The 27,394-nt window shown below is 35.4% G+C and overlaps 1 protein-coding gene across 2 annotated transcripts; it reads right to left on the bottom strand.

Moving 5' to 3' along the window:
- Positions 1–544: 544 nt before the first annotated feature.
- LOC121410968 (protein lifeguard 2-like) lies at positions 545–27,204 on the bottom strand. Of its 2 annotated transcripts, none has more exons than XM_041603379.1 (12): positions 27,065–27,204; positions 16,532–16,689; positions 14,027–14,258; positions 13,598–13,689; positions 13,062–13,126; positions 12,070–12,123; positions 11,506–11,596; positions 10,653–10,690; positions 10,233–10,287; positions 4,865–4,996; positions 4,240–4,287; positions 545–3,644 (listed from the first exon to the last, which is right to left on the bottom strand). In XM_041603379.1, the coding sequence occupies exons 2-12, from the start codon at positions 16,643–16,645 to the stop codon at positions 3,498–3,500; spliced, it is 1,068 nt and encodes a 355-aa protein (XP_041459313.1). In that variant the 5' UTR covers positions 16,646–16,689; positions 27,065–27,204; the 3' UTR covers positions 545–3,497. The 2 variants fall into 2 exon arrangements, with proteins under 2 accessions (XP_041459313.1, XP_041459312.1); XM_041603378.1 differs by having other exon boundaries at positions 13,598–13,691; positions 14,026–14,262; positions 16,536–16,689.
- Between the last annotated feature and the right edge of the window lie 190 nt (positions 27,205–27,394).

Raw genomic sequence — 27,394 nt, 5'->3', positions numbered from 1 at the left:
CTGCTTGCTTTACTTTTCACAAGTGACAAACATTTTTATCACGACTTGCACCCGTGATGGCGCTCTTCACAAGTTGAGGTAGGGTAGATACACAAAACAGTAATGCCAACTCCTAATTTTAATCATAATTTCTTTTTTTGTGTCCAATGTAGTGTGATGTATCCTTCCCAGTTGGTGAACACCTGTTCTCCAAAATGTCACTCACCCATGTTGCTACTCTTATTATTGTTAAAGAGGTATCTAGTCAAGGTCAGTGCCACATATCCCTGGCTGAGGTGTACTTTGTGACAGTTCATATAGGAAAGGGTCAGATTTGGCAGAGTTATATTGTTTTTTTCCTTCTCAATGAGGCAATGAAGGAGTTACAAGTTTAGAGTGGGATATTTGTTCTCAGTTTACAAGCTGAAAGAAATAACAAAAGATAAAGGGTAAAACAAAATGGCCAGTGTATCAAAATATTAATTGCTGAGATCAGATAGAGACATCATTATTTAAAGTGGTGACAGACAGTCAAAGAAATAATACACCGCTCTTAAATTTAATATAAGAATGATATACATATATATGTATTTATTTTCTATTCAATATTTGATCAAAATAACACAACTCATGATGAAAATGAATGGATTATTGAAACAGTTTATAAAAAACTACAAATTGAATATCACATCATGCATGATATACTAGCTATGGATAACATAATTGCACAAAGAACTGTACATGTTATTTGCTGTAGGTCTGATTCAGAAAGTGGATATTGATGGACCTATACATGTCTCATTTATTTAAATAAAAAGTCTTTAAAATATAAGTTCAGCAAAGAAAATCTTGAAAAACAGCATGTTCTCAAACAGCCTCTAAAAGTAATCAACCTCTACTATTTTTACCCAAATCTATCTTCTTACAAAGAAATGAATTGCTTGCTAGTACATGTATGCCAATTTTAAGTTTACAGTTTTCATCATTGATGGTTGATTGCCTTTGTTTGGCAGGGGTGTGGGTTACACTAGATGGTTACTGACACAGTTTTTTTTTAACTGTGTACTGTTTAATGCTTTAAAATTAAATCTTTCTCTTTGACAGTTGAGATTTTATATTGTGTGTTTGTGTTGAAATTTACATCAAGGTGTAATGTCAGAAATGGTTGATCAAATCTTCAATTATGATTTGGCAAACTTAATTTGATGATCTAAACAGAAAATTATTCAATCCAGAACTTTGAAGGTATAAGGCCCCCCCCCCCACAATTTTGACACACTTATTCAAGGGTGAAGACACAATGGCAAGGATATTATGTATAATATTAACTTGTTACCTGCTAAAGTTTATATACAGGGATATATAAGGAAACTATGAAAGCGATAACATATACAATAGAAAATCAATCATTTCACAATGTAACTTGCTAAACAGATAAAATCAATTCATATGGGTCAACTTTATACACACAAGACCACTAGCCATGCACATACAGCGATTGCCCATTTCTTAATACATACACAGCACTCCAAAACATATTCAGATACAAATACATTATGACAGGTATGAATGTATAATTTTATAAGTTGAGAATGTATCAATTGTGGAACGGGAAATAATGTACATTTAAAAGAAAATTGATAACTCTCCACAAGCCGAGATATACAGCATCACATACATATACTTTGAAAATATCATCAACATATTCAGTTACAGTTGAATGTTACATTTACTATCACAAACAGCTTGAATATGTGTGTTACAAAATTCTATAAATCTACAAAATAGAGAATTCAAAAAGGTTTGTGTATTTCAATGATCACTCATCAGTTGAGTTTGTAAGGCCTTGTGAAGACTAAAAGAAGCAATAATTGACTTACTATAATTTTACAAATTTTCATTAGAATAGTAAGAATGTCAAAATTTAAAAAAATGGCAAATGTCTAGAATATGAAAATGCAACTGCCAGGCATTGATGAAAGTAGATCATGTACATTGTATGCATGGGAGGTATGAAATTGTGGGAGTGTTGTTTTTATTGTAAATTGATTATCTCTCTCTAAATAAACAGTTCAAAAAGAGCAACATATTTCTTTCTGTTACATGAATACACCACTTCTTCTACAAGTATGAAGTAACCAATTAACAATGTTACATCAGCATGATTTCAATGTGCTACGTTTGAATAGATTTAACTGTGTCTGCCACTGAAATGCACAATGCAATTTTAGATCTTGCAGCCCTCTTGAAAGAATCTTGAAAACCATTTCCTGTGTTATATATCTGCAATAAGGAATACCTTTTCATATCCATGGCTTGTAAGACAATCAATTGTGCCCACCTACTTGGGGCATTATTTAGTATATTTTGTCAGTCATTCCCTGACTTTATCTTTGTGAAAATGAAGTTTGAATCCAATGAATGATCTTAAATGAACCATATTGAGTTCACACAAACATTTGACATTTTTGGAATACAAAAATTAAAAGCATGAATAAGATATGAACAGTTCCCTGTTTGGTATACATTTTATTATCAGGTTATACAACGTTTTGTGAAAAATATTTTCTTTGCAAACTCATGTAAATTTCTGATTACTTTTCTGATTTCAAAACTCAATTTTCATTATATTTCGAAATATGCTTGCTTGATACCTTTTTTATTTTCTTTTCAATAAAAAAATACAAGTATATGTTGGGATGAACTTGGCATTTGATACAGGGTGCACCGAAATTCAGTAATTGCATTAATGTTCAATCCTCTTGTAGCTGAATATCACGCCATGTTACCCTTTCCCATTTGCAAATATTTCATCACAAATGTACGTCAACCCTGAACATCTCATAAAAAAAACTTAATATACTAATATAATTATATATAAATTTATTCTATAGTACATGACAGTGTAAGTAAGTGACTATATACATATGACATGATAGGTGAAATCAAGTAAACCATGCTATTCCTTCCCTTTAGAGAGTTCTTTTCTTAACATTTTGCGCTCTCAGCATTATACATGGCTAGCTCTTTAGAAGATTACGAAATTAAGAAAAATTATAACTATTTATTTGAAAAGGCATTCATCCAGTCTTATTGACTGCTACTACAAGATTCAAACAAATTCTTGAAGATGTATCTTTGACAATGATAATTAAACATTTTCCAATGAACTAATATGAAATCAATGGAATACTCCTCTACATCCATACACATATTGTGATATTATACAACAAAAACCATTACCTTTCCCCAATGATTTTACACTTAAAAGCTATATTCAAATTCTACTGACTATTACAGGTGATAGAATTTTCACTACTTGCATCATTTTCATCCCAATATATGCGCTGTGATTCACTAGTGTGCATGTGAACTGAGATTAGAGCTTTACTCATCAAACTATTCATTATCTATCATGAAAGAATCACCTGATCAACTCAACAGGTCACATGATCACTTTTCCCACCTTCCCAATAGGGGAATGATGATGACTCTGTGGGTAGAGCCAGATCCTAAGATCACTTACTCCCACCAAACAGGGAAAGGATGATGAGGAACAGGTATACTATGTCCACATACAGGTTCATAGCGCCGAATATGTATTCCTCGGGATCCAGCTCGTAACGCCGTCCTCCAATCAGTAGCTGGGTGTCGTACGCAAGGAACTGTGTGGAACAAAAATGGTACAATCAAATTTGTGACTCTGAATGTGACACACACCAAAAGCAGTGACGAGTGTGTTATGAAAATAATAACAGAAACCAATTGTGTGTTTTGCATCATGTTTTGCAAAATGCATCATAAATTGCCCCTATGGCCTCCCATATTCAAACACATTTCAATTTAACCAGAACTTTTTTTAGAGCCATTTTGATCTGGTTTGATGGTGCATGTGTGATTGATGACAAATAAATTATCTCAGCACAGCATAAATGTTCAGATGAGTAAGACTACAACTGGGGATGTGATCAAAATAAACAAATTAATGGCAAATAAGCATTACCATTGCACAGGTTTCATTTTGGAAAAATTAAATTCAAGTAAGAAGTAGTAAAGTTAGACATCATTGTTCATTTTGATTATATTGTGAATCAAACGAAAAGGTGCTATTTCTTTCCTTTCAAATCAGATTTTGCAAAATCTGCACCGGTGCTCAATGACATCAATAGTATGCCGATTTTAAAATAGATTCGACTCAGGCTTAAACTTAAAGCATTATTTCCACAGAATCCAAGGATTGTCATATTTCTATTGACTTACCATGGTAAATAACAAAGCTGCCAGCCACGCATAAACTGTATACAGAACCTGAACGACAAAGATACAAAGAATGTAAGAAATACAATAGTGCCATTACAATTAAATCACAACAGCTAGATGATTTAGCTCAAAATCATGAGAGGAATAGCACTCTGAATTATCAAAATTATCAAGAAAAATAGGCAAATATACAGAAAAAAAAATTGTCAAATTTCAAATTCTTTCCTCCAAAATCAAAATGATTGAGAAGTCTGTATGTGATGCATTCCACTTGTAAGCAATATTACGTGAGGTATATCAATAAAATCTAAACAATCAAGCCATTGGGAGACGAGAAATACAAGGCTTCAAGTCTAACCAACAAGAATGATATTTTACTAAATGGACACAAACAAAAACTAGAGGAAAAAGATGACTGAGTGGAGTCACTAGATAAATCAGTACCTGGGGCATTCACATATATTGTGTCACTTCAAATTTGTGATGCCTGGGGCCAATGCTAAAATCCCCCCCTGTCAGATCGGTTTAAAAAAATTAAATTCCTGGGATTGTCTTTAATTTTGTACCCCTAGGAAAGTGGTGCACAGGTATCCCGCTCCCAAGATACACCACTGAAATGACTTACATTGCTGCGTGTAAAGATGGCAATGAATCCAAAGAGGAAAAGAGAGAGGCTGAAAACAAAGAGAAATCCTCCGCAGGATGTAAAATCAAAGCGTGTCTGGATTGCAAACAGGCTCACTCCAAGAGTAACTCCCTACAAATGATAAAAACATACACATATTCAATCATTATCAAATTCACTGGAAACAAGACAATGTATTCCATAAAGTCATGCAAGATGGTCACTGTTAATGATATATTGTTTTCTCAGTAAAATTGAACTACAAACATGTCTTTTGCATATCTAAAAATGATTTGATATGGATAAGTTTGATTGTACCTGGTATGTATTATAATTAAAACATTCAAGATTAAAATAGATTAATAAATAAAATTATAGAATAAATTAATGAAAATATACAGCATCACCATTGGTCAGAAGCATACCTGCCAACCTTTTGAAGACTAAAAATAGTAATTTTTTTACGTGAACTATGAGGGAGCATATCGACCGAACCGAGGGAGCGAGACGACTGAGCGGGGGTGGGTATCCGCCCTCCCACGGTAGGGAGCTCTTGGTACTTTCAACATGGAGGAATGCCCTTTTCCTTCACTTTAAACTAATTTTTCAACACTTATGCAACTCCTCCCCCACCAGGGTTGGCGATTTTTTTGATTTTTTAAAAAAAATCAAAAAAATCGGATTTATTTGATTTAAATCAGATTTTTTTGATTTAAATCAGATTTTTTTGATTTTTTTGATTTTTTTAAAGTTCCTTCGAAAAAAAGGGTAATTATCCCCCCCCCCCTTACTCTTACAATGACATCAATATTGATGTTATACATTTCACCCCTAATATTGTTCTTAACCACATATTTTGTAATTAAAATCCAGTAAAAAAGGATAATTAAAAATAAATTTGAGGAATCATGTATCTGAACTTAATTCTATCATACATAGGCCTATGAAGGAATATTCCATAGGGAATTCCCAGTGAGTAGAGAAAATTCCCCTCTGGGATTTTTCATTCAAATATTTAAAAAAATCCAAGAGAAAAAATCCCTTATCAAAACTGCCAACAAACCCTTTGCCAATTACTAGTATTCATGTATATTGTAAGAGAAATATTTCTCATCAATGATTTTTTTCAATTAGTCACAGCTTTACAATAGTCAAAGAGAGACTACAACTGTATATGTTAAGGATCTTTTTGATAAAAAGCTCTTCTCTTGCTACAGATATAGATGCAAAACTCTCAGTTTTGGAGAACAATATAGGAGATAGCTTAGTCAAAGGGTGACTATACTACATTCTGTTACTGTGATTTTTTTTTACATTAATCTACAATTTTTATTCCCATATTCTCTACAAAAAAATCTGTTTGATCCATGAAGTATGAAAAAAAATCTACTTACTTTTAACTTAAAGGATAAAAACTGCAAAACTGCTTAAATTACAACATATGTATTACAAAAAGAAGTATTTTATTTTAAATGAGACACAGCTTACAACTGCCAATGATTGTAACTGAAGTACCTGCATCTTAACGTTAAAATACAGTGTTAAATGTTTATTCTGAATTTTGCAAATTGTTGTTATAGAGCTCTTTCCATTATTACATGCAGATACAAAACTTCCATTATTTGTAGCACTGAACATAAAATGGGCTGCAGTGACTTAAAAGGTTTATAAGAGAAAGCTTTTCTCAACAGTCAAATTATGACTGTACTACATTATGTTAATGTGATTTTTATAATTATGTTATTCAAAACATCAAATGTATGATAAATGTAACAATACGAAATAAGAGGCATGTTAAATATGTTGATTACATGCAGGTATCATTTTTTATTTTACATGACAGAAGTAGTTATGTGTAGGCGAAGGATCAAAACTGGAAAACTGCCAACAAACCTTTTCTCATCGACTTTTATATATTATATTTTTCTTTTTACAAACTGCTCTCTGAAAAGTCTTTGGATTATGTGAAAACTTTACGTTAAGAAAGAAATTGACTAATAATAACTGACAAAGAATGTAAAATTTCAGAAGAAAAACTCGACATAATTTACAAAAAATGAGTACCTATTGACAACATACATCTGTAGTTTTTAAGGAATTACCTGATTTTATTAATTTGATTTTAATTTGTTTTAAGTAGATATGAAGACTTTGTTGATCTTTTATTGATATAAAATTAATTCAAAGTTTTTCAGTTGACTTGAAGAATTAAAACTGCATTGAACAAATACTTTGTCCATGATTTGTACATGTTTCAATGGAAGTGATTTAAATCAATGATTTTTTAAAAAAAATCATGGTGATTTAAATCGCGATTTAAATCACGATTTAAATCAACGTGATTTAAATCCGCCAACCCTGTCCCCCACAAAAAGCAAACCAAAAAAAAAAGGTCAATATTTGGTTCCTAAATCAATCATATCTCTTTGCAGTTAATTTCAAATTAGTGACTGATTGCTAATTTGCTCCTTGAAAGAAGAAGTTTAATCCGATTTGCTACAGCTAATGTTGATCCATCAGTAGTAAAATTGTAACAGAATATTTTCAATTGATCGCAAATATTTTCTTGCAACACCCCCTAAATGCTAAAAATTCCTCTGATGAAATAGACCCTTGAGGAGAAAAATGAATTCAAACATAATTACACTTAATGCTCTCAGATCAAAATGAATACTGCATTTGCAAAATGCATTGTGAACTACCAGTTTGGAGCTCGTCAATACAGGAAATATTGAAAGCATCACAGCCTGACAATTAACGTCACCATGTCAACCATTTCTCAAGCTAGGCTACGCTAGCGCAGCTCAGCCACTGAACATAGCACAGCTCACAGTCAATCATCACCGCCACACGGCGGGTATGAAACTGCATTAGCGCCAATACATGTATACACTCGGGCACTGACCTTTACTCACCAAAAACCCCACAGAAATCCTTATTTTGGTCTGAAAATTGCGGGATCTGTGCCAAATTTCCAGAGCACTAAGTGGCTTAGTTCAGATTTGAGAAGTGGAGTCTCCGGAAACCACTCTAATACCCCTTTCAGTAACTCATGATTTTTTGGTCCGTACCAGGCCCGCGCTAAAATAGTCCGCACCAAGCGATAAAAAATGCTTTCAGTAACTATAGCAGAGCCGCACCACTTTTACAATCACCCATTCAAAAACTCGGGCACGTAAGGGCAAACTGTCATGGTAACTGAACACGCCATACAAAGAGCGGAAGTGCTCCGTATTCGCTGAATATTCGCGCGGTAAATTTGATGTACACGCGATCCGCCGATGTGGAGGCATGGACAGTATTGTGTGACCTTTGACCGTGCGAAGAATTTTGGTCGGGGCCTGGTGCTGCTATCCTTTCATAAACTCTTTGGTCGGTGCCTGGCGCTGGCCTGGTGCTGATAAAAGCAGCACCAAAATAGCCCGGGCCTGGTGCGGGCTATTTTGGCCCGGGCCTGGCATGGGCTATTTTGGCCCACGTCATTCATAAACTCAAAATTTTACGACTTAGCCCGGGCCAGCGAGTTACTGAAAGGGGTATAAAATGAAAAATCTGTGATTTTCTTCAGAGCTCACGATCTTATTTTCTTGCAAATTTAGGATGGTATCTTATCAAATTAATCCAATAGAAAAGGAAATTTTTTGCCACGAAAGTTACGGTGAGACCTAGTGCCGCGCAGCTTTTTGAAAAATAGTACAAGGGATATGGAGAGTTTGAAACTCGATAGGCATTTTTCTGAAGCGCCGTGTCCGTGATTCTTAACAAGTGGAATGCCTCTGGCCGTCTCACCTGCATCACGCGGTTCAATATAGCAGCAGTGCTGACTTTGAATACTACTCTAACTCGCACAAGATGTTCAGTGATACATGGTTACTCTTATGTCCACTTTTTATGAACTAGACCAATAAACTTACAGAGATATGATGGTTATTCAACAAAAAAAACCCAACATGGCCAAAGTTCATTGACCTTACATGACCTTTGACCTTGATCATGTGACCTGAAACTCGAACAGGATGTTCAGTGATACTTGATTACTCTTATGTACAAGTTTCATGAATCAGATCCATAAACTTTCAAAGTTAGGATGGTAATTCAACAGATACACCCAATTCGGCCAAAGTTCATTGACCTTTGACCTTGGTATGTGACCTGAAACGCGCACAGGATGTTCAGTGATACTTGATTACTCTAATGTCCAAGTTTAATGAACTAGACCAATAAACATTCAAAGTTATGATGGTAATTCAACAGATACCCCCGATTCGGCCAAAGTTCATTGACCCTAAATGACCTTTGACCTTAATCATGAAACCTGAAACTTGCACAAAATGTTCAGTGATGCTTGATTACTATTATGTCCAAGTTTCATGAATCAGATCCATAAACTTTCAAAGTTATGATGGGAATTCAACAGATATCCCCAATTCGGCCAAATTTCATTGACCCTAAATGACCTTTGACCTTGGTCATGTGACATGAAACTCATGCAGGATGTTCAGTGATACTTGATTAACCTTATGTCCAAGTTTCATAAACTAGGTCCATATATTTTCTAAGTTATGATGACATTTCAAAAACTTACCCTCAGGTTAAGATTTCGATGTTGATTCCTCCAACATGGTCTAAGTTCATTGACCCTAAATGACCTTTGACCTTGGTCATGTGACATGAAACTCTAATAGGATGTTCAGTAATACTTGATTAACCTTATGGCCAAGTTTTATTAACTAGGTCCATATACTTTCTAAGTTATGACGTCATTTCAAAAACTTAACCTCAGGTTAAGATTTGATGTTGACGACGACGCCGCCGCCGTCAGAAAAGCGGCGCCTATAGTCTCACTTTGCTTCGCAGGTTAGACAAAAATCTACTCATTTACACTTCAGAAAGCGACAATGTGCTAAAAAACGTTGAAATTACGATTCAGCTGCGCTGTTAGTCTTGAAGTCCAGTCGTCGTAGACATTTTATTTCTAATAGTCAGAATATTAGAAAATCAAAATTTTGTGACATAAAATCGTAAGGCGTAATCTAAAACAAAAAATCGTAATAATTACGCCAAAATCGTAGTAGGCAGGTATGCAGAAGCACAGACTGAGCATCTATAATGTTGGGTATTCATAAAACAATGGAAAGCCAGAAGTTTATATGAAACCATTGAACCAACAAAATGATAAAAAATAAAAACTGTACATAAAAACCTACAGATTTCATCTTTATGAAATAGAAAATTTTAAACTGATCCTGCAGCCTGTCACATACCAAAGCAGGCAGACACACAATCACACACAAAGACAAAAATGGCTAAATTATGGTACAGAAATACTAGGACCTTACAATATGTTAGGACAAGAGAGTGTACTTACCGCACAGATACCCATGCAGACCAAGACAGACTGACCAGCATTAGGACCATAGTAGCTGGAATAACAAAGTGGAGATAACTAAATAATTATGAAAATATAAACTCATTTTACATCAATCAAAATTTAAATAAAAATAGTATTTTGTCATGATATAGAGAATATATAACTTATTCTTCTCATGCATTTTAGACTAACAAGATGCACCTAAGGTATTCAACACTTTAAAAGAAAAAGCCAAATAGAAATAAACAATTACAACATTACATACATTGGTTTTCTTTTATTGGTTGCCTTCGCTTACAACAAATGTACACGTAAGACTACACTTACATTCTATTTCTATATTTGCATTTGCACTGTATAATAAGTGTATGGGGAGGAATGGGTGGTGGTATCTGCATCATATTTAGATTTTCTTACCTTGCAATAGTTCCCGCCATGTATGAAAGACAGAGAGTCTGATCAGAGAGTGAAAGAAAGATAGATAAATAAATAAACAAACGATGAAATGACTACTAAACTATGTGCACTGCAATTTTTCAATGAATGGGCTTTGATACAATTTGAAAATAAAAACGAATGTATGCTTTGAACAATACTCTTTTAATCATGAATCTATCTCTTTGTGATTTTACTGTGCTAATATGTAAACATATTTTGACATTACTCTGGATCATATAGTAGAACCACAATAATTAGATCTAATAGAAGGACAACGATAATTTGATCATATGGAACAACAATAATATGACATGGGAGACTGGAAAATTTGTGCATTACCTAATACATATGTGCAAGTTGCATCCTCACTGTGACATTATTTATTCATGTTAATCCTGAGAGACTGGTAGGCTACTATGAAGACAGGAACAATGGATTACAGATTGCACCCATATAGATAAGACCAACTTTCATAGTATATTTTTTTTGACCGAACTGTCATTGTGTATGTATCAAGACCAATCCACAGCAGAGGTCTAATACCTCAGTCACATTTCCTCTATGGCGGTTGTACAGCGAGTCCAAAATAGCTGTTTTCTTCATATGGTTAAAACGGTTGTATTCTTACTTGCATAACCTGCCGTAGGAGAAATGTGACTGAGGTATTAAGGACACCCACTGTGCTGGACAACTCTGTTCCTCCTATCAATATAAATGTTTGAAGGGTAACTGTATAAAAATGAAGACAATGAAAATGAACCATCATCAGCTTCCTGCTAGATGTTAAGTGTGATGCGCTACCAGTGGCATTAAGATTTGATCAGACACTCACAAAAGCTGCCAGTGCAATGACATTCCCAGGGTACTTCCTGCGAACACTAGGGCAGCAGGCAAGCATAAAGTACATCATCAAGAACAGTCCACTGAAAATAAATGAGAGAAAAAATGAGTGTACTCAACCCAGTTTAGACAAACTGGTCCTTGTTAATACACATATAAATTGTAAAAAGAAAAGAAAATAAATTTTCATTATAAAACACATGAAAAATTGAGATAAAGTAAAACTATTCTTTGAAGAAAGTATCATTAGAGAACACAAATTAATTCCAAACAATTGCATTACTACTCAAGATAAGAGATATAACACTAAATGCTTACTGTCTACTATAGCAATTTACTTTTACAGATAGAAATATAACTATATCACCCCATTGCGGTCACAGATAATGCAATCATTTGAATGTGAAGAAAAAAAAGCCAGTATCTGAAGTTTTGATAAATCGAAATATTTATTCACTTTCAAATATTGAATGATTAAAGTAAAGAATATGAACACACCCATGTTGTATGGGCATGTACAGTTAAAGGGTCAAAATTACCAAAGAATTGAACTTACTAAGAGCACCAATACAGCCAACTGTTAGTCCTCACATAGCCATTGACAGGCTCCCTGTATATTGACATAACATAAGAAGAACTTGAAAATATGGATTTACTTAACTGTACTGAATGCACAGCTCCATGGCACATAAACAACTTGACAGAATTTTTAAAGGGTATTTCTTCGTTAGAATAATATAATAAAATAAATACAAAATAAAAGAGCATACTCAATATTAAACTACGAGATTCAATTTATCAAAGTGAAGAGAAAAACTGTATGCATTTCATAATGAATATGCAATTAGTAATCTCAAAACCCTACCTTCTTTTTTTCAGTTTGATAATATGGAATCCTAATTATTGATTTATTTATGCCTACCAATACAAATATCTCTCTTGTTACAGCAATTATGTTCTCATTTCATCTGTAGAAATCCTGTTTTTACATTAATGGAGCAGAAAATATGAATAATTGTAACTTGATATAATAAAATACGAATCATCATCTTTCAAGATTTTGCTTTTTACTTTATTTATCAAAAAATCACATATTTTCAGCATGATAAACAACCCTTTAAGTTAATAATCAACATTGGGATATTTTATAGCAAGTCATAAATACTTATGGATTGAACTTAAAAAATCATACTAATAATGGTAGAATTAAGCTGATATATTCATATTGTCAATGTACTATCAGTCAAAATATGGTGTTACTGGATAAAAAATCAATGATTATTTGCATTAAATAATTTTCATAGTATCGCATCCAAATTTGGTATACATTATTTCCCTTTGGTACAGCTGTGACAACAAAATGTCTTTTGTGTCTTTAGCGGTTTTTGAAAAAAATATTTTCCCAAAAGATAAACAAGGAATAAGTTACACACATTCTGATAAAAGTAGGTAGCCCAAACGAATCATAGTTAACATTTCATAAATATCATTAGCTAATCAGCATTATCGATTCTTCATAATGGAGATATAAATACATAAGAGACTTACACAAAAACAAAGATGCAGATGATTCCAAAGGTCACCAGCAGCTGAATGAAGAGGATGAAATACACCTGAAAGAAAAGAGAATAGATTAAGATGAATATTACCATAGCTAGTATATCTGGAAAACAACCAACTATATGTGAATGAAAATTGAAGTTATTAAAAAAATACTTGGATGGTAATGGAAATGATGCAAAACAAAGAAAGAAAAAGGAAGATGTCATTTTTAACTTTTTATTATTTATTTTAAAAAAAAGAAAAGAGTGCTAAAATATAAAATACACTTTAAAATAAATTCAATCATACCAGTAAGGCTTATTTTGCTTGTGATTTTGATGCTAGTTTGATTTTCTACATTTATTCAACTGAACTTTTTGTTGAGCTAAACTGACTTTTACAATAAAATAAGGAATTTCATTTTTTATTTCTTCATTTTTAATAATATAACTATTTGGAGAATGTCACATCCAGGAGGTTTTACCATAAAAATATTAAATCAATTCTATTGTGTTATGCATACAGGGGACAAGTGTCATCACCTTCTTGATGAAAGCAGCTCGAATGGCCTTGTTGTTGAACCCTCTTTCTGCAGAGAAACCTTCTTCTACATCACCACCAGGAGACCCACCTCCTTGGAACAAAGAAGATAGAATATAGCCAACAAACATATATCACTAAATGAGTCAATCCAAGGGCTTGGGGCAGTGAAAAACATTAAAAGTGACTGGCAAACATTCTTACACTTCTTTTCTTTTCATTCATTTTGATATCTTGAAATGGCATAAACACATGAAATGTAGTTTGAAATATGCACGGCTTTCATTAATCCATTGAACCTTATGCTGGAGAACTCTCAATGGGTCTTTGAAAAATTTGTATCACATAATGAAATCAAGATGTGGTCAACAGATTAATAATATGCTCTTCTTGCTTTCATGGAAGATATCCCCATGAATTGCTGAACTTACCATAACTTGCTGGTGGAGGTGCAGACTGATAGCCAGCTTGCTGTGGTGCTGGAGCAGACTGGGGTGGGTAAGCCTGACCTGTTGGTGGGGGGTATGCTGCACCTCCTTTTTGTGGTGGGTAAGCTTCACCCCCTGTTTGTAGTGGGTAAGCTGCACCCCCTGTTTGTGGTGGGTAAGCTGCACCCCCTGCAGGAGGGTATGCTTGTCCTGTGGCTGGTGGGTATGCTCCACCCTGAATGGATTAAATGAGTAATGGATTTCAAGGTATATCATAATAAACTTTGATTTGATAAAACTTGATTGTATGGAAAATAGAGAGAACACTCTTAGTACGGTAGTGAGTTATAAGTGATTATTTCTTAAATATTGTAAATTATAATCTCATGAATTTTTTTTTTCTGCAGTAGTCAGTCAGAACAAATATGTATTTATTGTTATTATTTACAAAACAATACATGTAGTTCAGTGTTGGAAGACTCAAGGGATGCTTTCCAGTCCTCTGCCTTGGCCTTGCAGTCAAGTGACTGGGAATGTAATTGACTGACTGGGTTTCCTTGGCATCATGACATGTCTTGCAGCCTCTGGCTGCAAAGAAATGAACCCTGTCTTCTTCCTTGCAATGTACTTCATAATATTTCCCAGAACAAGGTCTTGGCTTGTTCTGTTTACACTGTGGTTTAGACAATAGGAATAATCTCTCACACAATATGAAATCCTGTATTTCTATTCTACCCTCTTTTTCTTCTTGACAGCTACTTGTTTAAATCAAATGTGATACAACTATTCATCTCTATTTCTTAATCAATTCAAACCCCTGTGGGGGAACCATGCACTGTTTACATGTAGTTCTTATTTTTCATTAGTTACCATCTGCTGTACATGTACCTGCACAAGCATCTGCAATGCACCCACAAGATTACCTATCAAAATGATTTAGGTTGCATCGAGGGTGCTATCCATTCAAGTATGAACAACCCATGACAAGGGTTCATGCAATTCATATCCTTAAATCATTTTCTTCTCTATAAATCTCTAAATAATCAATCAATCAATCAATCAAATTTATGTAGAAATATAATTTTGAATGCATAAAATTTTTTGTTCATGTAATTTGTATGTGAATCATGAGTGTTTTACTGGGTCAGATATATATATAAACACTCTTGAAACATAGTCTCATAATCAACTTTAAAGAGATTGATAACTAGAGATGTCGGCGCGGGTCGCGCAGCCGAGCACATGTATCTCCCACACCCACCGCGTAATCCGTCATTGCGATATATAGAGCTCACACAAAAATTTGACAAATGAATAAAATCATTATGGCGACAATGACCCTGCCCACATTTTGCCTGTGGGTACCAAATTTGATGACAATAATATGACGTAGCAGCGTGACTCTGCAGAACCTAAAGTATTGTCCAGTAGCATCTGTTGGGGAATAAAATTATAGAGTAATCTGGATATATTTTTAAACCTAACCCTAAGACCCCCCCACCAAAAATGATAGGCATCTTCGCTTCACCTAATATTGCTTCTAATATTGTTTTGTTGAAAAGTGACTTACGGTTGCGGACATAGGTGTCATAAGAGAATCTTGGATGTAATATTTAATGTTGACCTGAAAATGACCTTTGACCTAACCATGTGACCTTCGACTGCCGCATAAAAAAATGCAGGTCCCCAAGTCCATCTACCATCCAAGTTTGGTTGAAAAGTGACTTATGGTTGCAGAGTTCGGCGTCATAAGAGAGTCTTGGATGTAAACTTTAACGTTGACCTGAAAATGACCTTTGACCTTACCATGTGACCTCCGACTGCAGCATTACATGCAGGCCCCCAAAGTCCATCTACCATCCAAGTTTGGTTGAAAAGTGACTTTCGGTTACAGAGTTCGGCGTCATAAGAGTCTTGCATGTAAAATTTAACACTGACCTGATAATGACCTTTGACCTTACCATGTGACCTCCGACTTCAACATAAGATGCAGGTCTCGTAAGTCCATCTACCATCCAAGTTTGGTTGAAAAGTGACTTATGGTTGCAAAGTTAGGTGTCATAAGAGAGTCTTTCATGTAAACTTTAATGTTGACCTGAAAATGACCTTTGACCTTACCATGTGACCTCCAACTACAGTATAACATGCAGGTCCCCCAAGTCCATCTACAATCCAAGTTTGGTTGAAAAGCAACTTACGGTTGTGGAGTTATGTGTCATTAGGTTTGTGATGGACGGACAACATTTGGATCCTTAAGTCTCGCCTTCACCTCTGGTGGGCGAGAAATAAACTCTTGTTACCATGGCAACGATGTCTCTGCCCACACCAAAATCGATAGGCGGCTTTGCTATACCATACTCTACCTTCATGCCAAATTTGAAGATGATCGGAAAAGAAATGCAACTGATAGAGCGCTCACAAGAAAACCTCTGCGGCGGCGGACGTGGCGCGACAAGGCCAAATCCACAGTATCCTCCGAACTCTGTTCGGGGTATACAATAAACGCACCTCGTAAGGGGCTCCTTGTGCAGGAGGATATGGGGTCACTCCAGGCTGTCCAGGGGGGTACTGCTGATCAGAAGTAGCCTCCATATAGCTGGGAGGGGCTGATGGCTCGGCCATCTTGACTCACTTAAATTTGACTCTTTTTCCCCAACAGATATACACTGAAATAAATAAAGAGCAGAACTGATATTAAACACAAATAAGGGCTTTCCAATGCACATGGAAGATCTTTGAGGTGATATTACATTTTTTAGGGTTTTTCAAAACAAATTAACAAGTTCCTTCCTCTATTTTTATGGAGATTTTAGCTTGCCCTTCATTGTTCCAATGAACAATGATCAAATTCTTGCTTGTGAAATACACCGTCTAATGCACTTTGTACATACATGTATATATCAGTCACATACTTCCATTAAGACGGCTTTATGGTACCCTCTAAAACTCTGTTCTGTGAAAAGGGGTGGGGTGGGGACATGTAATGTGGATTTATCTGGCAATTTTATCACGAGACTATCAATTGCATTACCAATTCCCTGTAATTTAGCAAGAACACAGGTTGCAACTCTTGAATAATATCAGATGATCATATTAATAGTGCTCAAATATATGGCTGAGAGAGGGTCTGGTTTGAAACCAAAGTACCCAAAGTGACATGAATGCAATTACATTTAACTTCTTGATGATTATCACCCGGAAAATGATTGCGATGTGCTCTATAGTACATGTACGACAAGTCTTTCCCAAGGTCATGTATTTGGTTTACATCCATCATCTTCTATTGAAGTAATGTAACCCATTCAATCACAGTTATTTGTTCTGTTGAAATTTACTAGTTCCCAATGTCTTCACAAATACCTAAAGAAAAATAACAATTTGATTTTCATTAATACAGAATAAAGGGAAGAAAAGGGCATTAAATTGATTTAATCACCATTGTACACTTCTTTGGCTGCATTTTCAATGGATCTAAATGCATCATGTATAATCTTCAGCTCTTTGGCCCTCAAATTTTTTTTTGCATATTTGTAAAAGCAAAATTGTTTCATCCTTATTATTGTGAGGACACACAATTTACTTCAAATGTGCACACGCCCTGTAATGTAGAGTTCACATGTGCCCATGATGATCACAACCAAATATAATACTTTCCTGTTACTTTCATATTGCTAAGCACTACAGTCCACAATGTAGAAACATGGATGTCAACTATCACTCTCAGTCAGATTATGAAATAAACTGATTGCTGAAGTGTAAACAGATACTCTGCTACTGGTACTTATATTTCATACTATTATATTAAGTCTCGATTGGTTTTGATTCCAAAACTAGAGCCAATCAAAAGTTGTGAACATAACCAAATATAAGTACTATTACCAGAGAACATTAAAAAAATCACACAGCAATTTATGATAACACATTATCCCCTTGGAGATTGTATACTACATTTACATGTATCACACACATTTTCTACAGATCCAATGCAGACTTGGTGTCTAACAAGTTTTCTGTGTGCAAGATGAGCAAAATAGCATTAAAAAAATTAATAGAAGCCTACATAATTTCTAAGCACAATTGCTAAATCAAATACAGGTATGATCATGTGACTTGTGAAAATTATATGTACATAGCTGAATTTAAACAAAGTATATTAAGTGAAATATGTTGAAAAGTCCTGGGCATTGAGTTATTTAAATTTTTTTAAAGAAAATTCAAGAGTTTTAAAGCCTGCATTTTGTTGAAGAAAAAAAGCCTTCTACAAAAAAAGTATTCTTAGAAGGAAAAAAAAGTATTTTTGTTACAAAAAAAAAGTATTAGAAAAATTTGTCTCAAAGTACATGTAACAATCGCCAGCCTGTTGTAGTGAGATCGGGGAAAAATTACTGTATTTGTAAAATTGATAATTCACCCATTTAAACATGCGCTCGTAGGCAAGACTTTACTTGTTCTTTTCATGCAACAGGTTACTGGTCTGACAGTGATTTTTATCAGTCTGGGACTGTCGGACCGCCGCTAATGTCACGCGCTGTGTATAACACATACTCCCTCATCAAAAATTTAAAAAAAAAGTAACAAATCATACAAAAAAATTATTGGTGTATTCAGCTATTCATAGCAGAAAAGAGGAACAAATACTCTAAAAAGGGATAGGTTGCAGTTCTGTACTACCATATGACCAACTTTTTTTCAAATAAATTCCATGTACATGTATTAGGAGAATAGTATACTTGCAAAATGTAAATGTCATGGCCTCATGGGGATAATCCACCTCAAACTACCTATGCTTAGCACTAGAGAACCAGTGCAATCTTGTGCGCAAACAACAAGAGCTGGTGGTGATCACCTTAATACATGTATACCGTGTTTACACAGTGACACGGCTCGGGGGTTCGACACGCGGGCCGTGCTCAACACGGCAATTTTATGCTGTGTAAACGCGATCAGTGTGATCCGCGAGCCGTGTCGAACACGGCTTTTTTGATCCGCCAAAATCGTAGGTTTCAACCTGCGAGCCGAGTCAGACTCGTCTATTTTTTCGTGTGTAAACAGAAAGCCGTGTCGAACTCTCTTGACCTAGGTCACTGCGCGCGCTTTCACTTTTGGCATTGTTGTTGTTCCCACGGACAAGATTCGATTCCGGCCGTGAATTTCCCGCGTTTAATTTGCGACGTCATAATTCTTCTTCCGTTCGAGATCCGCGAGCCGTGTTGAACTCGCCTTTTTATATGTACGTATGAACGCGATCTCTGATCCCTTCTTCGCAGTGTTCAACCCGGCTCGCGGATTCAACACGTGAGCCGAGTCAATGTGTAAACACGGTAGTAGTTACCCAATTCAGTAATCACTATGTGGGTGGCGATTTCCAGTTTTTAATCACTTTTGTGATATAATTATGGCATTTGTAAAAATTGTAGGACAGTTAAATTATTTTGTAGGTTCTCATTGTAAAATTGTAAATGACCTTTCACCTTGATCATGTGACTGGAAACTCATGCAAAATGTTCAGTGACACAAGATTACCCTTTTGTCCAAGATTCATGAAATATGTCCTTATACTTTAAAAGTTACAATCTTTTTTCAAAACTTAATCTCGGATAGATTTCAATGTTGATAACATACCATAGTCAAAGTTGATGACCATAAATGTATTACATGACCTTTGACATTATGTGACTTGAAACTCATGAGAGATGATCAGTAGATGAAAATAGCCTGACCACTTTAAATTAATGGGACAGGAACATATCTTGGGGGGGGGGCTTATGATAGTAATCCTCTTTTGATTTTGACCTGCTTCATTTACATTACATCATGACCAGCATCACTCTAACATCAATATGACCACCAGGACTTGCAAAACCTCATGGTCAATTAAGACATGACATCCACTTCTTTCACTATAGAGTGAAAAGTGCAAAGGTTTACAAAGCAACAGCTCTATCGGACTTTACAAATCACTTTGCTCCAGGTCACATGATCTTTACATGACTTTGCATTTCATGTGTATTTTTGGGATTGCTTTTCAAAAGAGGGCTTTGTATTTGGTATAAATCAATTTTTCCACACCTTCCAGAATTCCAGGGGGTGCTACCTAGATGGGAAATTATATAAGCAGCACCCCAAGGAAAATCTTGGGGTGCTTCAGCACCCCCAGCTTCACATATTTGAGGAGCGCGATCACCCCGTCACTCCTACCGCGCTCCAAAAAAAAAAAAAGAACAAAAATCCGATTATTGCGCTCCTAAATAAAAAAATGTCACATCTTTAAATCCATGAAATGGCTCTCTATTTTCCATAATTCCTTGAAATTATTTTGATTTGGTTGAAAACCAGAAAATGAAGAATATTCATCTCTTTTCTGACTCTTTAAACTCGGTAAATATTGTAGTCCCATATGTAGATTTTCATGGCAACACCATGGAAGTCTTCATGTGGGACTACAATATATTATTTTTTGTTTGCATAATTCATGAATATTATCAATGTTTGTTTGGCCTTTATTTATCTTTTATTTCTCGGTTGACGTTATCTTGACACCGATGTATAAATTAAGGAAGATTTTATCTTCGGGGGATGGTCATTTTTCGACTTCACAAATGTGTTGCATATCGTCCTCAAAACGCAAGGCGATGTCAGACTAATGACTAATAATTTTTCTTGACTTTGAGTGAGGATGAACTGGCATTAATAATGGCCCCTTTAAAATTTTGAAACTTTGAAATGTCATAACTTTCTTATTTACATCCGATTTTTATGAAATTTTCTGCATTGTGCTTGTCTGATTTTTCTTTATTGATTCAAATCAACAATTTTCTGAGGTGGACTTGACCTTTAAAGCTTGTAGAGTGCTTATTGCAGTACATATTCTTCATGGCATTTCTAACAAATTCTTTTAAGAAAACAACTGATACCAAAGACGTTTCTTACATATTTTTTCGCTCTTAAAAATTAAATCACGTATTTCAGCATTTTGGGAGCTGATATGTACTACTAAATGTTGCATACCGGTAGTTAAAACCGCATACCCGAGCATCACTCATTCTATGAACAAGGTTATGATATAACCTTGTTCTCTGTTACTCCTCCCTGTGTGGTGAAATAAGGTTGGCAATGTTTGGCTTATTTTCTGTTTTTCTTTGGGACAAATGCCTGATTTTTTACACTGTCAGGTTACATTACAGCTATTCATCATATAATTTGGCTCTTAAATAAATTTGATTCTATAAATTATTTTTTCTTAATTAAAAATAGAGATTGAAAAACTACAATTGTTGTGCCATATTTACTTTCCACCAATAGAGGGTGTACACAAAAATATGCCCAAAATTCAAGTTTTCGAGAGCCCTGGTGACGTGAATACAAAAACTACCCAAAGTTACTAATGAAAAATAAATTGAAACTGTATGGAAATAAGTATATTTGGTCACAAAAGTGATATTTTAATGATTTTTTAAATTGTGTGATATGTACAGCATTGGCACACCATAGTCCTACAGTCAGTCGGCAAGCCCTGAAAAAAAAGCTTCTTTTATCCAAATGATATTCATGACTATAGGGTTTTTGCATTATTAATGAGCTTGGTGCGAACCAAAACACCTCTTTTTATTCTGCCATTGCTGCTCTAAATATTAACCAAATTTCATGTTTGGTATCTTTGTAAAGAAGAAGAATCATTCTTTCAGGTCATGTCATTGGAATTTTTAAAAAATGTTGTAATATAGGGAAAACTTTTGATATAAAACATGAAACAAAATGATTTTTTTCATGCAACAAATGTTGTTGTTTTTACACTTGATTTCTGTTTGAGCACAAATGATTTTTAGATCATAATAAAATTGAAGATCTTCACTTTAATATGATATAATTTGTATAAGATGTATCTTAGATGGGTCAGCAGCCAGCTTTTCATAGGCCAAGTACATTTAGCAGCTCAAAAACAAGAATAATGCACTCTGATTGGTCAAAGAGACCACACACCCATGCAAATTCCAATGTTCCCCACACTGGGCCTCTGCAAGGTCACACTCACCATGTGGTAATCTCTTCAAATAACCCGCGCCTATTGTTGTAAAAACATTATTCAGCCAATCAGAACTCTGGATTTTATGTTACTCAGAAATTTTAGAAATCTCGTCTTGCATCTTGATGGAAAAAGCTGGCTGCTGATCCATCTAAAAGATGCCACATATCAAGAGTGACATTGTAAGAAAGTACAGAGTTTGAGCTTTCTGATGATATAAATAATGTTGGTGCCTAAAACACAAAATGTTGCACAATTTGCAAGTGAAAACAGAGGAAGAAAATTCTGTTTGATGCATCTTTTCTGGTAAAAAATTCACTTATTTATCAAAATATTTTATTCAAAAGAAATAACCAATATGAAAGAGTAACATTTCCTCTTCCCAATGGTACAAAAATAATCAATTTTACTCCAGGAAAAAGTGGTTAAATTCTTTGAGAAAGAAAGTCTCACAATTCACGAGATTTTGCAGGGACATGAATTCAGCCACGAGAGGACTTGGATAAATCTTGCCCATTTGCTCATTAACACAGGGGCTTGCCGACTGACTGCCTACCTGTAGATTCCCCACAGGCAGGATGGTAATGAACCCTTGACCTGGGTGACCCAAGCATCATAAATTTGGACTCAAAAGTTGTGCAAGACTTGATAATATTCTTGGAATGACGCAGGGCAATTTTCAAAAATGAAATGTTTCTCGAAAATTTTTTTAGGCATTACTCATGCGGCAGAATGGGTTTTAAAAATTTGAATTTTAATTACCCATAACTCCTTAAATAATGAATGGCCAAATTTTCTTAATTTTTTGTTGTTGCATAAGACCTTAATTCATTTGATGTATCATTTGCCAACATTTATTAGTAGGCCTAGAGGCGCATGGCCAATATGGGAGACTCTCTCCAATGTGGGAGATAATCTCCCATATTAGACTTGCTTTGCAAAAGAACAAAAGAAACAACACCAACAAAACTCAAAAGCATAATTTTTTCCATCCAAAATTTTGTCTCACTGAGGTCAGTAGCCCATTTGTTTTGTGTGTGGATGACATCAAAAATCCTTATCAAAACAAAAGTAGACGCTGAATTTTCAAAGTAGACGGTGAAAAGGGGTAATTTTTCATGAGGAATCTGCTTATCACATTTTTATTTGCCGCCAAGATAATCATTTTGAAGCAAATGTAAACAAAGGAAATTGGTCCCCAAACTTTGGCCCAAACTGGAGACTGTCTCTGGAATTGGATAGGCCTCCCCAAATTATTTACAAAAGTCTCCGATATTGGAGATAATCTCTCTCAATCTCATGGGAGACAGTCTCCAATATTGGCCGTGGGCGCATGCGCCTCCTACTGTTTATCATTATCTTAATTTTGGGGTAATCAGTAGAGGCGCTGGTCAGAAAATTGGGATCGTCCCAGTTTACAGGGACTGTCTCAGTTTATAAGGATTTCTTAACACAAGAAATCTAGGAAAGTTCATTCACCTGTCAAGTGCCGACACCAATCAAGTGTGCTAGTCAATGTAAACATACCAGGTTTCATAACAAGATTATTGGAAGACGGTTAGTCATGAAAAATAGACGGTGAACTGGGGGGGTCACTGAATCTATTTTTAGCACTCTCATTTTCCGTAATTGCCGTCTTTGTCCCGTAGGGAGAAGTGAAAAAAAAAACGTCCCCATAAACAAGGACAGTCTCAATTTATCAAGACATGATTTGTCTTGGTTTATGAGGATATCCTTGTTTTCTGGGACAATCCTAATTTTGGACCAGCGCCTCTACATATCACTCATTCAATGAACAAGGTTATGATATAACCTTGTTCTCACTTATATCTCCATGTGTGGCAAAATTAGGGTGGCAATGTTTGGCTTATTTTCTCTTTTTCTTTGGGCAAATGCTTGATTTTTTACACTGACAGTCTCCATTACACCTATTATTCATAACAATTGACTCTTATTTAAATTTGATTCTTTAAATTATTTTTTCTTCATTAAAAATAGAGATAAAAAAATGAAAATTTTCTTGCCATATTACTTTCCACCAATAGAGGGCGTACCAAAAAAATATGCCCCAAATTTAAGTTTTTGAGCGCTCTGGTGAATACAAAAATTATTTCCAAGTTACTAATGAAAAATAAATTGCAACTGTATGGAAATTAGTAATTTTGGTCACAAAAGTGATATTTCAATGATTTTTTAAAGTGTGTGCTCTTTACAACATTGGCATACCATAGTCCTACCTGTAGATTCCCCACAGGCAGGGTGGTACCACTTGTTCACTGATACCATCTGGCCTGTGGAGAATCTACAGGTAGGACTATGGTATGCCAATGCTGTATAGAGCACACACTTTAAAAAATCATTAAAATATCACTTTTGTGACCAAAATTACTAATTTCCATATAGTTTCAATTTATTTATCATTCGTAATGTGGGAATAATTTTTGTATTCACCAGAGCGCTCAAAAACTTGAATTTTGGGCATATTTTTGTGTACGCCCTCTATTGGTGGAAAGTAATATGGCAAGAAAATTTTCTTTTTTTGATCTCTGTTTTTAATTAAGAAAAAAATGATTTAAAGAATCAAATTTAAATAAGAGTCAAGTTGTATCAATAATATGTGTATTGGGAACTGTCAGTGTAAAAAAATCAGGCATTTGCTCCAAAGATAAAGAGAAAATAAGCCAAACATTGCCACCTTTATTTTGTCACACATGGAGATATAACTGAGAACAAGGTTATATTATAACCTTGTTCATTGAATGGGGGTCCGACCACTTGACCGAAGGTCCGCGAGGCCGAGGGTCCGCGAGACCGACTTTTTTTTTCATCGGTTGCCGCGGTCGAGTGGTTTAAGACGCCTCGTTGCAGTGGCGTAACAGGTGCCTGTTAACGGGGGGGGGGGGGGGGGTGCCAAATAATTCCCGGTAACTATATAGTATCAGTGGCGTTGCTAGGATTTCATGACTCACGAGAAAGACACACATATCTCACCAACAAATTATAATGCGAGCACGCCTGCTCACCGCCCTAGCCACTTGTTCACTGCTACCACCCTGCCTGTGGGGAACCTACAGGTAGGACTATGGTATGCCAATGTTGTACAGGGCACACACTTTAAAAAATCATTAAAATATCACTTTTGTGACCAAAATTACTAATTTCCATACAGTTGCAATTTATTTTTCATTAGTAACTTGGGAATAATTTTGTATTCACCAGAGCGCTCAAAAACTTGAATTTTGGGCATATTTTTGGGTACGCCCTCTATTGGTGGAAAGTAATATGGCAAGAAAATTTTCATTTTTTGATCTCTATTTTTAATTTAGAAAAAAATGATTTAAAGAATCAAATTTAAATAAGAGCCAAGTTATATGAATAATAGGTGTAATGGAAACTGTCAGTGTAAAAAAATCAAGCATTTGCCCCAAAGAAAAAGAGAAAATAAGCCAAACATTGCCACCCTTATTTTGCCACACATGGAGATATAACTGAGAACAAGGTTATATTATAACCTTGTTCATTGAATGAGTGGCCCTAGCGGTGGTGCGAAACACGTACTGCGCGCACGAAACGTCTCTCTAGGGTTTGGTGCAGGAAGGTGGTGTTTCTGCTAACTTACAGTAGGCCTATACACTTACGATCAGAGGCGTCGATCCTATATCGTTTTACCCCCCCCCCAATAATTCCGGATGTGTAAAAATAAAATAAGATTGTAATGTTAGACAGAAATTGGCAAGCGAAATTGCATGAGATGCGCAACTCGTTCTTTATTCAAAATCGTGCTCAAAATATCTGTTTTTTCAGAGTGGAATATAAAAATTTTCAGGTCGCGTTTAGAATGTCCCGTTTTCAGGTAAACCTAAAAAAAAAACTCCCGCTTCGATTTGCAATAATAATATTTGGTTGGATATACATCATGATCTTTATTAAAAACGTCTATTAAACTGTCAATTTTTTCAGATCGAAATATCAAAATTTTCAGCTCGCGCGCTTGCGTCAATTGTTTATTTAGTTACCCATCTTAATCATTGTTACCAAAAATGCTTGGAATATCAAGCTTTCAACCGGCAACCGATGAAAAAGTCGGTCTCGCGGACCTTCGGCCTCGCGGGCCTTCGGTCTCGCGGACCCTCGGTCTAGCGGACCCTCGGTCTAGCGGACCTTCGGTCTAGCGGGCTGTCACCCATTGAATGAGTGGGTGGTACCAGTGAACAAGCACTCATTCAATGAACAAGGTTATAATATAACCTTGTTCTCAGTTATATCTCCATGTGTGACAAAATAAGGGTGGCAATGTTCGGCTTATTTTCTCTTTTTCTTTGGGGCAAATGCTTGATTTTTTTACACTGACAGTTTCCATTAGATCTGTTAATTCATACTGCTTGGCTCTTATTTAAATTCGATTCTTAGTTTATATCATTTATTCTTAATTAAAAATAGCGATAAAAAAATGAAAATTTTCTTGCCATATTACTTTCCACCAATAGAGGGCGTACACAAAAATATGCCCAAAATTCAAGTTTTTGAGCGCTCTGGTGAATACAAAAATTATTCCCACATTACTAATGATAAATAAATTGCAACTGTATGGAAATTAGTAATTTTGGTCACAAAAGTGATATTTCAATGATTTTTTTAAAGTGTGTGCTCTATACAGCATTGGCATACCATAGTCCTACCTGTAGATTCTCCACAGGCCAGATGGTAGCAGTGAACAAGTGCTACATATGTTCCTAGCTAGGCCTACACAAGAGCAAAAATACATTGATGGAGCACAGTCAATAACTTCCCCTCATGACTGAGTCCATCTACATGTATATCAACAGCGTGTGCAATTCCTTTCGCACGCAGGTGATGGCGTATAATCACGATTCTGTGACATTTGTATTCACGTATTACATGATCGAAATCACGGTCAGAGTATATTCTATATACGGTACCGGTACTTGATTGTGGTGTGAGAGTAGATCACTGGTACCTCATTCATTTACGGTAGTTTCGGTGTGGTATTTGTTTACCTTTCTTATTAATTCCTTCTCCTCAGTTATCACCAACAATTAACTTCGAAGTTAGATAAATCAAACAGCAAATGTTAGACGATTATTGGCTTCGGATGTGGAGAAAAAAATCCTCTTAAAAAGTCTTATGAACACCGCCGCGCCGCCTGTACCGTAGTACTTCCGCCTATATTAGAGAGATTTCGATTGTCTGCGACTGCAACGTATTCCTAGTTCACCGGAAGTGGTGACACCGCTCGTTCAGTATCACGTTCGTACATTGATGAAAACAGTTTCGATTTAAGTCGACGTACCCGTACCACGCCACAGCATATACCAGCGTGATAGCGA

The sequence above is a fragment of the Lytechinus variegatus genome, chromosome 3, assembly GCF_018143015.1.
Source record: "Lytechinus variegatus isolate NC3 chromosome 3, Lvar_3.0, whole genome shotgun sequence".
In the NCBI taxonomy this organism is placed as follows: domain Eukaryota; kingdom Metazoa; phylum Echinodermata; class Echinoidea; order Temnopleuroida; family Toxopneustidae; genus Lytechinus; species Lytechinus variegatus.
The sequence above is the reverse complement of the archived record's forward strand: the minus strand, read 5'-3'. Positions and strand labels throughout refer to the sequence as shown.

Bases quoted from the DNA above. Each gene is read 5' to 3' on its own strand.
- LOC121410968 (XM_041603378.1), bottom strand. From the start codon at position 16,645: ATGGCCGAGCCATCAGCCCCTCCCAGCTATATGGAGGCTACTTCTGAT. The intron at 13,127-13,597 runs GTGATGACACTT...CTTTTCTTTCAG, and splicing joins GAGCTGCTTTCATCAAGAAG to GTGTATTTCATCCTCTTCAT. The intron at 10,288-10,652 runs GTAAGAAAATCT...TTGTTATTCCAG, and splicing joins ATGGCGGGAACTATTGCAAG to CTACTATGGTCCTAATGCTG.